This window comes from Leptonychotes weddellii, chromosome 7 (genome assembly GCF_054177405.1).
Source record: "Leptonychotes weddellii isolate Sample4059 chromosome 7, ASM5417740v2, whole genome shotgun sequence".
Classification (NCBI taxonomy): domain Eukaryota; kingdom Metazoa; phylum Chordata; class Mammalia; order Carnivora; family Phocidae; genus Leptonychotes; species Leptonychotes weddellii.
In genome coordinates this window covers 129184247-129198913 of record NC_138375.1, presented here as the reverse complement: position 1 = coordinate 129198913, position 14667 = coordinate 129184247, and the positions used below count along the sequence as shown (strand labels likewise).

The 14667-nt window shown below is 35.9% G+C and overlaps 1 protein-coding gene across 2 annotated transcripts in view; it reads left to right on the top strand.

Annotated features, from left to right (window-relative positions):
* The window catches only part of COMMD10 (COMM domain containing 10), a 136885-nt gene that overhangs the window by 33575 nt on the left and 88643 nt on the right, over positions 1-14667 (top strand). For both annotated transcript variants that reach the window (XM_081827237.1, XM_081827238.1), the window contains exon 5: positions 2948-3058. In XM_081827237.1, coding sequence (XP_081683363.1) covers positions 2948-3058 — 111 coding nt within the window. The remainder of the gene's footprint in view (positions 1-2947; positions 3059-14667) is intronic.

The window sequence follows — 14667 nt, the reverse complement described above, 5'->3', positions numbered from 1 at the left end:
CGCCGAGGAATAATGATTCGATAGTATACTATACAATTTTCACCTATGCAGGGGGATTTTGCTTACTTACTCATATTTCTGTTACTAGTGCCGATTAGAGACACAGCCAATAATACAGTGGTATGTTATAAACAATTTAAGGAGTTACTTCTTTCTCCGCTTTTCTTTGTTTTTTTAGGACATTTATGTTTTTGAAGCGTATGTGTCACTTATTTTTCATGACGTTCCTCAATTTTTCTTTTTCTTTTGTTTCTTCATAATCAAATTAAGGTTATGATTTCTTGCCTAAAAAGGTACATAAATGGTGTTGTGGTCTTGTATCACACCTAGAGACACATGATGTTTGCCGCTTTTGGGCGATACCAATTTTGATCTCTGGTTAAGATCTTTGTTTTCTTCACTGCAAAATGACTATTTTTGTTTTGTAACTAGCAAGCAGTTGTGGGTGGAAACTTTGTGACTGTATTTCAAACCAAACTTCCCCGCCTAAGTTTAGTATCCATTGATGATTTTTAATTGAATCAATTTCTTAGAATTTTTTATTTTGATTTTTATGTAATTTTAAACTTAGAGAAAAATTGCAATAATAATATAAGGAACTTTTATATATTCTTTGTTTCCAATTCACCAATTATTTACATTTTACCCATTTAAGCTGTAAAATGAGTATGAGTCCCTGTCTCAAGTAGTGTTGATTTTCTTTGTTTCCTAGTTTCACTGTAAAGGGTTTATTTGTTTTCTTATTATTATTACTGTGTGTAGTTGTATTTTTTTATAATTCTAGTTCTTTCTGTGTTCCCTCTTCATTTAAGGTTTCTGAATACTGATCATTTTCTGATAAATTTTATGTGTGGGTGTGGGTATGTGCATATAATACATATGAACTTAGCAATTCTATTTACTTTTTAAATTACTCTTTAAAATGGGCATGGGACAAATATTTTTCAGTCACAAAGTTCCATAGAAAAGGCTCTGGAATTTAAGAAAGCCAGCCTACCAACTCTTTTAGTCATGACTCTTAAAAATTACCTTTCCTTGTGAGTATTCTTTGATTCATTTCAATTCAGTTCAGTTCATTTAAATTCAATTCAATTCAACAGATATAGAGTGTCTAATGTATCTAAAAGATACTGTAGAAAAAATCAGGTATTAAAAAGCCTTTAATTTATAATGCTTTGCAGTTTCCAAAACACCTTTGAATACACATTTTCTTCATTGTTATTACCAATAACTCAGGAAAGTAGATAGTTCAGATAGATTTATTCCCATTTTATATGAAGAAATTGAGGTCTTGAAAGATGGTGACTTAACCATAGTCCCTTAGCTAGTGAGTGACAGCTGAAGCATGAACCAAAGCATAAGCTCAGGGCTCTTGTAGATTTTCCTTTACCACTTTTATGCAACGACTAAGGATACATTAATTTATGCAAATTTCTGGCCACAACGAGGGTGTGTTTTTATTTAGTCACTTAATATTTATTTTAAGTGCTTCAAGGGCTGGGATAGGATCAGTAAAATAAGATCAAGACAGTATCTCATAGGTTCATATGAGTAAGGTGCTTTTCAATTAAGGCAGTGACCTGTATCAAAATGCTTGGAGTGGTTACAGCATGCTTTTTCTTGCTTCATTGGTGGGTCTGTTGCACATGACCGTTGGAAGTAGTGGTGGGCTGGGATTAGAGACTCTGATTACTGTGATCCGTGAGTCAGATCGGTATGCTCAGGATCTTTACTTAATTAACATGCACCATCAAATTGATGTTTTCCTTATGGCATTGTGGAATATGTCCATGCAACATCTTCCCTCTTTTTACCCATTACCCTTCAAAGGTTCAGTGCCAGAAAGAACAGTACTGTATCTTTATTTTCTCATCACATCCTCTCTCGAATAGATCTTACTTTCATTGCTCTCTTTCCAATTTGGCTCTGAGTCACTGCTGTGATTCTAGCTGTTGAACAGTCTTTCAAGTTAGCAGTTAGCATTCTGGTTAAGTAAAAATTGTCATGAGGCTGCCATTCTTACCAGTGTAGCTAGGGTAGTTTTATTAAATCAGTTATTAGGGCCCTGTTGTCAGAGCGTATAACAATTGCATGTCACAGTCCTCCCTAAATATTGATACTTGAGATTTACTGGAAATGAAATCTAAAACTTTATTATACTTCTAGTTCTGAGGTTAGAGAAACCAATCGTCTGTCAAGTTCAATAAAGCCACATTTGTGCTGTTTAATATTTTAAAAGAAAACTTAAACCGTTGTAGTCTGTCTTTACTGTTTTTGCCTTACCTGATTAAATTTTGCTGTTGTGTTAATTAATAAGTTCAAAGGAAATGTTCTAATTAATTTCTGTCATAACTGGGAACCATAATAAGTTAGAGTACTTTGGAAAGCATGATAACACCTGCTCACTAGTAAATATCAATTCTTTTTCTGGCTCTTTTCCAGTCCTACTGTGTCTTAATGTGTGAACCTCTTACCATCTGGGTACTTCAGTTTTCCTCTAAATTTAAACAAACAAAAAGTCTTACCTGTATTCTACCTAATACAGTTTTGAAAGATAATGGGAGGTCATTGAAGTGCTAGTTAAAATCGCTAACTATTTAAAAATCGTTGGCTTTAAATATATACTATCTTTAAAAAGTAATTTACTACTTAAAAACCGTTGACTCTTTTAGTGTACTTCATTGCTTAGTCTAAGACCTCTATTTTTAGAATACAGTGTATTTGAAGACCAAGCTTTATTGTTGAATTTGACAGGCATGGCACAAGGCCAGTGTAATGAGCCCAAAGGGAGAATTTGCAGGATATGCAGGTTGAAGGAGCCTTGGGACTGACTTTCCACTAAGTCCAGGCTACCCGTGTTCATTCCCGTGGATGGGAGATTTGCTTAAAGTTGACTGTTGTCTTCCTTCTGTACCATCTGATTCCAATCTGCACTTGTCTTTTATAGCTCGAGACGGTCGGATGGCAGCTTAACCTTCAGATGGCTCACTCTGCTCAAGCGAAACTGAAATCTCCTCAGGCTGTATTACAGCTAGGAGTGAGCAATGAAGATTCAAAGGTAAGAACTGGTATCTCATTGAAATGTATATGTTGTTTACTAGGTCTTGTACTTTATTGTTAGCAGGGTCTTTGCCCTCTGGATTGAAAATTTAAACACAATTAAATAAGGATTAATGAATTGTCAGCTCTTTATTTGTGACAGTTTTTGATATCAGACTGATTTATCACTTTATTATTCATTTGAAGAAATGTCTTGCAGGATACCTTTCTTGCAAGAGCTTTTCATAATGTCTCCTTTTAAATTCTGCAATGGGAAAACTTGGTAATGCCAGATAAAAGTCAGATATTTAATGATTCAGGTATTTGTGGATATTTCTGGGTGTTTTAAGCTGCATACATATGGTGGAGGGAATACTGTTGTCTAGCCAATGCCTGGATTATGAAGGTAACATGAGTTGTATTTGTGTGTGTGTATTTAAATCCCAATTCTTGCAAAATAGAATTTTGGATTCATTTTTTACCTCATGGTGATTTCTCCTTAGTGTTAATTTCAGGAAGCTTGAACATGTTATCAAGTTTAAAGAATTGGCATGAAGTATTTTCTTTACTGTAGCATTTAGAGAAACTTATATTTAAGATATCAATAAAAGCTGTTTGTTGTATTTTTGTTGTAATTGGTTATGTTTCTAAGATAGATAAAGGAGAGTGACTTTTCCCCCTAAATGAGGAGACTTTACTTCATTTTAAGACAAAACAGAGGTGAGAGTGAGGTAGGAAGATCTGAGGAAGGAGAGATTACTATGCCTGGATGTGATCAGAGAAGGACGGGAGAATGTTACTGGTTATAACGGGCACTGAAGGAGGGAGTGTTACTCCTTCTTTGTTAGAACTGTCATCATGCAGTATATCATACACATTTTTTTTTTTTTAAAGATTTTATTTATTTATTTGAGAGAGAGAGAATGAGAGACAGAGAGCAGGAGAGGGAGGAGGGTCAGAGGGAGAAGCAGACTCCCTGCTGAGCAGGGAGCCCGATGCGGGACTCGATCCCGGGACTCCAGGATCACGACCTGAGCCGAAGGCAGTCGCTTAACCAACTGAGCCACCCAGGCGCCCTATCATACACATTTTTGTCTTCCGTAAGAACCGGGTCCAATACCTAGCCCACGTTCCATGTCTGTAAAATTTTAGGCAATTGAGTTGGGTCTCACTGCATATCATTTATTAATTCATTGCAGTGTTTCAAAAGTATTTCATTTCACACATTTTACGTTAATATAATATAAATAATAATATGTAAAATAATATAAATTTAGTGGTTAAGAGTTGAACTGACTGGTATATATATTCTGGAATTTAGTAGCAGTGTAGCTTGGGGTAATTTACTTAATTAATCTTTATGAGTGTCAGTTTCTTCGCCTGTAAGATGGGGATAATATCACCTGTCTCGTGGGGTTTATATGAAGAGTGGAGACCCAGTGTGTGTAGTGCTTAGTTCAATGCCTGGTATTAGGTAAATGCTCAAAAATGCAGGCTACCACCATCACCACCATCATCGTCATCAATAGAATGTTTTTTGGCCATTGAATAAATAAATGTCTTTGTTTTAAACTAAAGCTGACAGTCAGCTTTTTTACTGATGGAGTTAACCTTTTCCCTTTCTTTGCCTTCTTCCCCTCTTTTATTTCTTGATTGTGATTTTCATATTTAGGCGAACTGGGAATTGGGGAGGCAAGGGACAGCCTGGAAAGTCCTTTTTTTCTTCCCATGAACTAGGTAGGGAAGGCAGTCCTTTAGGTTTAGCATAATGATCTGGAACTCCCTGGTGTAGACTGGGACTGTTGTGAGTGAAGACACACGTATGTACCTGTGTGCGTCGTATATACGTACACATGCATCCATTCCCTAAGGGGCCATAGCCCTTGACTGTTGCACTTCTCATGACTACCGTACGTTATGTCTCAGTAGCTAAATGCAGTTTATAGTTGGGACGGATACTATTTTGACCATATATTGGGTATACTTCAAGTATCATGGTTTAGGCAATGCTTGACTTTGGGATGCATGACTCCTCCCAGCTCCTTTATTATGTCTTTAAAATATGTTTATATGTCAGTTATAATTTTAGGCGGTAGGAGGGAATGAGTAATGCTTCTAGTAAAGGAGTCATGTTTTTAATTTGTATTATTCAGAAAATCTCCACAGTTGTAAAATTCAACTCATTGGAGATAGAGGCTTGACTACATTAGATTTTCCTGCGCATTGCTAGTTTGAAATTTTGAATGGACTTTTGGTTACCCTTACAACCTGTAGAGCTGGAGGACCATTTTCATCGGCAGACAGACCCCTGGGAAGAAGAGCAGCACCACACAAAAGCAAAGGATACTTTCGGGGCGCCTGGGTGGCTCAGTTGGTTAAGCGTCTGCCTTTCACTCAGGTCATGATCCCAAGGGCCTGGGATCGAGCCCCACGTCAGGCTCCCTGCTCAGCGGGGAGCCTGCTTCTCCCTCTCCCTCTGTGCTCTCTCTTGCCCACTCTCAAATAAATAAATAAAATCTTAAAAAAAATAAAGGAGATTTTCATTTTGTATGCAGACTTAAGTCAACCTCTTTGTCTGTATTGCTTATTTTCCCTATAGCACTGTGGGGATTTGGCCCCTGTTTGTTATGTCTGCTAAACAGGAGACACTTAATGAAGTGTCTACCCCCTGTCAGCCCGGACAGACACTTGCCATCTCCAAGTGATGTGTGTCCTAGCTCTAAGGAACAGTTGACTAGCACACCCCTGTTCTTTCATTGAGCTGCTGCTGGGAAGCATACTTTTTTTTTTTTTTAATCTCTCTTTTTGTATGACCGGGTACTCTGGTCTTTGTACTCGAATGAGAGTTTGGGAATTCTTGACAGGTTGAAATATTAGGTGAAAGGAATGGGAATATGGAGCATGTTTTAAAAACCAAGTTTGTTAAAAGAAGGCAGAGCTTTTATTCAAAGAACCATGAAAAGCTAAGTGGTTAATTTATGATGCGAAGTATCTTAGAATACAGTTGCCATATGATGAAATTGGCATTCCTTTAAAACAGGAAGCATTAAATAAAATTCTTTTAAGTGTATATGACACAGGGCAGTTATCCTGAAAATATACATGCATTAAAATAATTCTGAGAGGATTAGTCAGTAAATATTATGAGAGAGACTATTCTTGATGGTGTTTATTTTTGAGCTGCTGAACTGAAAACTTCCTGTAATTCACCAAAGTGTGTGGTTTCTAAAAATCTTTCTTCTCATTCACTTCCAACATACACATGAAAAGTGTAGCCTGCAGTGAAATTTTAATTGCTATCACATTAGATAGCATTGTTGTAATGGTCTCCTTTCTCTTGGAACTTTCTTGTCTCAAGGCTTTCCTGTTTTGCTGCTAATTTTATCATGAAAACTGGATGATTGTAGCTTTTCCTACAGTATTTTGATATATATTCTAGTTGTTTGCAGTTAATTGTCTTAGTATTTGTCTACTGCATTTAGCAGAGTAAGATTATTTTTCTGTTCCGAGATACCTCTAAATGAGAATTTTTTTTTCTTTTTGGTTTATTTCGTTAGAGGGCAGTAGAGCTCTTTGCTTATCTAACCTCTGGCATTTACAGTGTTATTTGAAGTAACATTCAAAATAATGTGTGAAATCAGTAGTTGTGGGAAATGCTAAGTGTTCACATTTCTAATCTGTATATAACAATAGGGTGCTCTTGTTTCCATCAACGAAATTAATGCCTATTAATCAGATAGGTACAGAACAAATAAATGAAATCATTATGATTTCATTGTTTTAATTTCTTTATGATTATTTGCCAAAATGCAATTTATTAAAAAGCCTTTAACACTATTGACATTTTTGTTACATTCTGTCACTTGTATTAATTTCTGTATGAGAAAAGAGAGCAAAATAATCCCCAAGATAGTTGAATGACTCTAATAAGTTATATAGTGTAACTAGTTCCAGGCTAATCATAGACAGTTGAAATTTTTTTATTTATAGAGAACAGCAGTTTTATACTTAACAAACATTGGTAATTTTGAATACTCAAAGCACTTTAACTTTGAATATTCTTAAAACACTGAAATATTTAAGTTTTGCTGTAAAGCGTGCATTATTGCATTTTCCCCAGTAACTTTGCATTTATATCATGTTTTGTTAGTACAGTGGTTCTAAATTTTTTTGGTACATCTTTTAAGAAAGAATCTTTGTGTTTCATTCTTTTCTTCTTTTGAAACAACTGGGATAAAAATCACCTTGAAAGGGTACTGTCATTTATCTTAATGTTAAGTTGGATTATGCTCGGGTTGCACATGGTACTTTCTGGATGGGTAATTATGATTTCAGGTGAATTTAGGACTTTCAGTACCAATTTTTTGAGTTAGAGACCTTTATTCTTATCTCCAAAGTGGATGGCAGATTCTGTTTAGAGTGAAGAAAAACGAGGGAAAACCCTGTTTTAGTGCTTACTTTGTGCTAGGCATGATATCTCCTCCATTATTTAAACTACTTCTTTCAGGTGTGAAGTCTTATTATTATCCTTATTTTATAAAAAGATGGAGAAATGGAAACACATACACATTAAATTATTCCCTCAGGTTATACGACCAAAAAACAGTAGAACTAGGATTTGAAACCAGACAATTTTACCTCAGAGCCCTGTGCTTTATTCATTGCTAAGATACTGTATCTTTTTGCTTATTTAATAATTTAGTAGTTGATCGTGTAATATGTATATATGCTTGAGGGTGCTGAAAGCTGTTCTTCTTTTTTTAATTAATTAATTTCCTTGAGAGAGAGAGAGAAGGAGGAGCGGAGGGAGAGGGAGAGAGAATCCCAGGCAGACTCCATGCTGAGCGTGGAGCCTGACAGGGGGCTTGATCCCAGGACCCAGAGGTCACGACCGGAGCGGAAACCTAGAGTCAGGTGCTTAACTCACCATGCCACTCAGGCACCCTAAAAGCTGTTCTCATATGCAATTATTGTTTTATTGGTGGTGGTGGTGGTTCTCCATAAAGTGATAGGTATATGGATTCTCAATTTCCTTTTCTTTTTCTTTGATTAAGTTGAAATAATTTTACACCTTAAGTGAATGCAAGATACTACTAAACACTTTCACATAGTAAAGTTATTTGTTTCGATGTTAGTTCAGTAGAGGCTCCATTTCACTAACACAGTTCACTGTAACAGGCACATGGCATCATTGATGTTAATACCTTATGAACCAAGAAATAGGCTGCATCATTAAAAAGAAAACATCCTTAGATCTGTTTATGACAGGTATCTTAGTAAAAGGAAAATACATATGTTGTTCAAATTATGAACTCTTGTATTAGAAATTTAAAGTATTTTGATCCCCTTAAAAGTGATGTTTGTATTGACTGATTTTTGAAGGACCTTCAAAGTTCTCTGAGCTACTCTGATAAACAGGTCTGAATTTTACAAATGTTATATTTTTTACAAATCTAATTCATACAGTGAATAAATTTCAGCATATTCTCTTGAAAATTTCAGTTTATTTTTCTCTTGTATAATAGCTGTATATTTATAATGGACATTTTGAAAAATATAGGGGAAAAAAGTCAGTTAAAACCAAGTATAATTCCAATACCCACAGCACTGTTTGGTTTTGCTATAGGACCTTCCAGTTGTTTTTTTCCTATGGGTCTCTTAACTTATAAGTGATTTTTTAAAAATAGTAATTATATTTGGCCTAGGCACAGGAATTGAGGTTTTATTATTACTGTTCAATACTCGATGTGGTTATGAGAAGATAATCTCATTCATTAGTCAGAATTTTTTTCCATTTTGATAAGAAGCAATTATTACCTTTTCTACATTATGCTCTCTATGATCTGAAGAAACATTCTATAAATTCTTGGGCTTTTTACTTACTGATTTTGATGAGTAATTTTATAAAATGAGCTTTGCCTCCAGCAGTTCTGTATCAAGATACTAATTCTCATTTGTATCATTTGGGATGGTTATTTAGGGTTCAGAAAGTTTTGAAGACAGGTCAGTGGTTTTTCTTCTCAAATGAAATGATCGAAAAATATTGATTTTCTTTTTAAAAAGTTGTGGATTTTTAAATTACTTAAGTTGTGTATGTTTATTATAAAAAACTTGAAAATTGCACAGATATAAAGAGAAACTAATAGATTTACCCCCAGGATGCAGCCAGTGTATTTGATCTCTTTTATTTTGGTGTTTATTCTCTTTATTTTGAGAGGGGATCATATGAATTCTTTGATTTTATGTATAACTGCTTTTTTCACATAACTCTGCAAACCCTTTTCCATATTGCTTCAAACTCACCATGATGTATTTTAAATGACTGCATCGTGCTTTGGCTATGACATACTATGATTTTCTAACAGTTCCTCTATTGTCAGATAATAGGTTTGTTTCCAGTATTTTCCTGTTAATTGTGATAAACATCTTTGTGTATATTGAGTAGGTGCTCAACAAACATTTACTGAATGATCGATGAATGAATAAATGAATGAATGAAGCCTCCTTGGTATATAGGGTTATTCCCCAGGAGTATAATTAGTAGATGAAAGGTCTAACCTAAAAAAGAGGTCTTCTTAGTTTCATAAATGGCTTTCCATAATTATTTTGCAAACACACGCAGAAACTCAAAGGTTGCATCCAAAGGATTTAAGAGCTTTTGGAGAAAGGTATAACATTACTATCTCAAATATAGGTTCTTAGATAACTAGTTAATTAATTACTTTGGATAGTTTTAGGAGACCAGTGAAAAGCTCAGGTACTTCTGTAATATTAGAGAGCCCTCTATTTTATAATTTCTGTATTCCAGTAGTGTACAAATTAAACAAGCTTTCGTTATATGTGTTTTATTTTATTATAGAATATGCAGAAGCAATTTGATCAAATACTCCAGAAGTTAGAGAAAATACAGACAGCCCTTATTTGTGAGATAATTGCCCAGATACTCTGAGAACAAAGCCTGGTTCTTTGGAATTGAATTTATTTGAGTATCCCTAAAGCTTTGTGGCTCTAGTTTTCTGATTCTTAACTTTGTTTTGTATCCTTTTTCATTGTGATCAATTTCTCAATGATAGTGTCCTTCAAGTGTCATGTTTTCTACATAAGAGCAATACAAAATATTTTTCCTCAATTTAGATTATTTTTTTAGTTTTGTGGTCAATTGGACTTTCTAAAAGACTTTATGTTGATGTACCTTGATGTGTTCTGATGATATATTATAGCTCCTTGATATCACAGTGAACCCCCTTGTATCTGTGTGAGAGTGCGCGTGTGTGTGTGTGTATGTAAACTTTTTTCATATTTCAGGCTCCCTAATGGAAACGCTGCATTTATCCATGATAGGACTTTATAAGCTAAAAAAAAATACTGTTTTGGACACTATCTTTGATAGGTAAAGATAAGCAGAATATACACAATACGCAATTAGAGTGTGATAGAATTGAGGATTCATGTGGAGGAAATGATAAAAGAGTCTTGGAGGAGAAAATCCTTTTTAAAAATACTCCAGAAAGTTCATGCATTTCAGAATTAAAATATCATCTTTTTACTAACATTCTTTTTAAAAATGTTGTGGGATTCCAAAGTAGGGAAACAAATAATATCACCCTTGTTTGTCTTTCCTAGCTTTGTAACCTTTTTAACTTTTTATATCCAGAGGCAATTGATAATTATAGTATTTCACAGGCATAATAGAATATATTTAGAAATACCTTTAAATTTTGTTTGATGTATTTTTATGGATTAGAAATGACAGTAATGGAAACCCATGGTTTGAGTATTTTGAAATAAAAGTGTTTACAATGAATTAGACAACTGAGCAAATAAAATGCAGTTTCATAAATTGAATAAGCAGTAACTTTAGCTCAAATTCCATTCAAGAAATATTTATTAAACATTTCCTATGTTAGAGACACTAGGCAAGGTATTACTGAGATGGAGAGGTCTTATTTTTCATCATGGAGCTTCTGGTCTAGCAAGCCAGTAAATAGAAGTTTAGTGACTATTACAAAAGAGGAAATATATGGAGCTCTGGAAACTGACAGCAAGGAGTTAGATACTGTGACAGGCGGGGGAGTTTCAGGTGAGGGAAAGAGCACATGAAAAAGTATAGAGACTTATCTTTTGAGGTGTGTGGAGCATGACATAGCTGTGATATCCAGGTGGAGATGGTTGGCAATCTGGGGCTTGGGAAAAATTATAGACTAGAAATTGAGATTTGGAAATCATTGAGGTTTAGATTATAGTTTCAATCATAAGAATGGAGGAGATCAATCACTTAGGGACAGAGTATAGAAATTTATGAGTTCCTAAATTTAAAAGGCAAGTAGAGCTTATGACAGTGATTGGGAAGGAGCAGTCAGAGACCAAAGGAAGAACATTTCTTGGAGAATGAATTATGTCACATGCTGCTAAGAGGTAAAAGAGAAAAAATAAATTACCTAATTTCACCCTCACAGCTATGAATTAGGTACTAATATTTCCCCTAGCTTGCTCAGTGGTTAAATATCATTAACTAGGTTGGGTCCTAGAAAGTGATAGAGCCAAGATTTGAATCCAGGTCCATCTGACTCAATAGCCTGAACTTATAATCACTACTCAGTGGTAAAAAAAAATAAATTTAGTGACATGGAGATCAGTGATGATCACTGTCTGGGGCCAGGAGGAGATGTTTAAATGGAAGGCAGTATCGAATGCTATTGAGGGGTCAGGAAAGAGAACAGACAAGTGAGTGAGGGATTTGATTCGATGGACTTCTCTGATAACTTTGACAATTGTAATCTCAGTTACATTTGAGAGGAAGTAGAAACCTGATTGGATTAAACTGAGGAGAGAATATGGGGACACGAGTGAAAGCCACCATCTAAGTAACTCAAGAAGCACAGAGATAGGATAGTCAGTGTAGGGGGTGTGGATTTAGTGAGTACCGAAGAGAGTGGAGGTTGGTATCCTGCAGATCCCTTAGGGGAAAAATTAATAATGCAGGACAGAGAGGGCTATCATTTCCTTGAGAAAGTGAGAAGCTGGATCCAGAGCATGAATGGAAGGGTTGGACTATGATAGGAGTGGGAACATACGATTTGTTGTAATAGGAAGTAAGGAAGAGTGTGGGTGAGGTAGGTAGTTTTGGGTGTTAGAAGAAAAAGTTGGGTCTCTGCTTCTGTTTTCTCCATGCAGTCATTCGTTGGGAGAGTGGGTAGGTCCAGGAGGCTTGAGAACAGAGGAGAAAGTATGAAAGAGTATTTTTGGATACGGGGAAAATGAACAAACTAGGTATTTTAGTCTACTTCACTGTGTTGAACAGTGCTGGTTGCCTATTTGAGATTTGTGGCCATGGATTTAAGATGAGAACTGTTAGAAGGTTGCACATTTTTCTTGATCCATTTTTAGTTGCTCTGGTATAGAGATGGAATAGGTGGATAATTGGATTTAATCAGGGTTTCATCTTTGCCCAGTGTTTTCAGATGAGGGGAGAAAGGGAGAAAGGATGCCCCCCCCCGCCCCCGGCCACACACACGGGAGTGATTCTAAATCAGGTCAGGTGGAAAGTGAGGCTATGATGTGTGTTGGGGGTGGGGTGGTGGAGAGGAACCGGCTGGAAACAGAGCTAGAACCCTGGGCCATAGCCTCCCTAGAGTAGTTTGTGGTACAGAGGACCCTCAGATGGACACATTAGTTCCAGGATCACTGAGGGACTTTTTCATTTGAATCTTCAGACTTGTATGGCTTGGTCTGGTGTATAGCATATCCTTTAAGAGGGAGAAGTAAGGTAAAACTGAAACCTAATATCTGTTCTTGTCTGAACTTTTACCCCTGCATCCACTTGGAAACTGACGTGGTCCAAATACATGAAGATTTGCTCTGTATCGTAGGGTTCTTAATGTGTGGCCAGTGACTACTCCTTGATCTGTTGCTTCCTTGGTTGACGATATACCCAAGCATCTGAAAATACTGGAGTAGTTCCTAAGGGGCCGTCTATACCAATGATAACTGTAGCTAGAAATCAATTAAAATTGATTTGAACGTTTTATATCTCAATTGAATTTATTGGCTTTTGAACATCATTTGTGATTTTCTGAATTATTTTCTAAATCTAGTATTCTAGTTTTGGGATGGCATTATAAATTTTATTTTATTTTTATATTTTTTAAAGATTTTATTTATTTATTTGTCAGAGAGAGAGAGCACAAGTAGGGTGAGTGGCAGGCCAGTGGAGAAGCAGGCTCCCTGCTGAGCAAGGAGCCTGATGTGGGATCCGATCCCAGGACCCTGGGATCATGACCTGAGCCGAAGGCAGATGCTTAACTGATTAAGCCACCAAGGCGTCCCCAGTATTATAAATTTTAGATTCAGGACACAGTAAAGATAGCTAGATTAAGTTTTCTTGTGAGTAAATTACATTGTTGAATATTGAATCAGTCCTAATAATTTTGGCACAAAAAGGAGTTGGAGTTGACAAACACTTTTCTTTCCTGGCCTAGTTCATTTATTTATTTTTAAGATTTTATTTATTTATTTGAGAGAGAGAGAGAGCAAGCAAGCACACAAGCTGGGGAAGAGGCAGAGGGAAAAGAGAAGAAGCAGGCTCCCTGCTGAGTACAGAGCCTGATGCGGGGCTCGATCCCAGGACTCTGGGATCATGCCCTGAGCCAAAGGCAGACACTTAACCAACTGAGCCACCCAGGTGCCCCTCCTGGCCTAGTTTGAATGAGATTTTAAGCACTTTTGGGGTGAGGTTGCTATATGAATGCTTAAATATATCTTTAATGGATTATGTAAATTGTGTTCCTTTCAAATTTTTTCTTTATATGAGAATCATTTAGAGGAAATTAAACTTATATGAAGAAGAGGAGTCACTTCTATTATATAAGATATTTCTCCTCTCAGAGCAAATTATTGGGCCCTTTTGACTGTGTGGTATTGGGGAAATAAAGGTTTTTCTAATATGTTCACATATAAAATCTATTTTTTCTTTTTTTTTAGCTTTTCCACTGTCCTTCATAGTTATCATCCACCATTATGTAATCTTTTAAAAAGTCTCATATCCTGTATACAAAGTGCTTTAAGAATTTAATCGGATCCTCAGATCTTGGGTCACCCGCCTTCTTACTTGGAAACGTGGCGGTCCCCAGATGCCTTGTCACACTGAGTCTGTGGCTAGTTTGTTTTTTTTTTTGAAAAAAAGTTTTATTCATCATCATAGCTGAAAAAAGAGTCTCACAAAGTAATGTAGTATTAAAATGCACCAAAAATGCATTACTAGGTCCTAATACTCATTTCCATCCACCACTTATGCAGTTTTATCAAAATTCAGCCAATAAATGTACTGTCAAAGAGTTATTCTTGCAAGCCAATTGAAAGGTATTATAAACCTATGTCTGGAATATGAATAGATCAGAGGACTTTGTTTCCAAAATTTTTTTTTTCTATTTTTTTTTGACCATATTTTTTTATTGTTAGTTAATCCCTGTACGTTACATCATTAGTTTTAGATGTAGTGTTCCATGATTCATTGTTTGTGCATAACACCCAGTGCTCCATGCAGAACGTGCTCTCCTCAATACCCATCACCAGGCTAACCCATCCTCCCACCCTCCTCCCCTCTAGAACCCTCAGTTTGTTTTTCAGAGT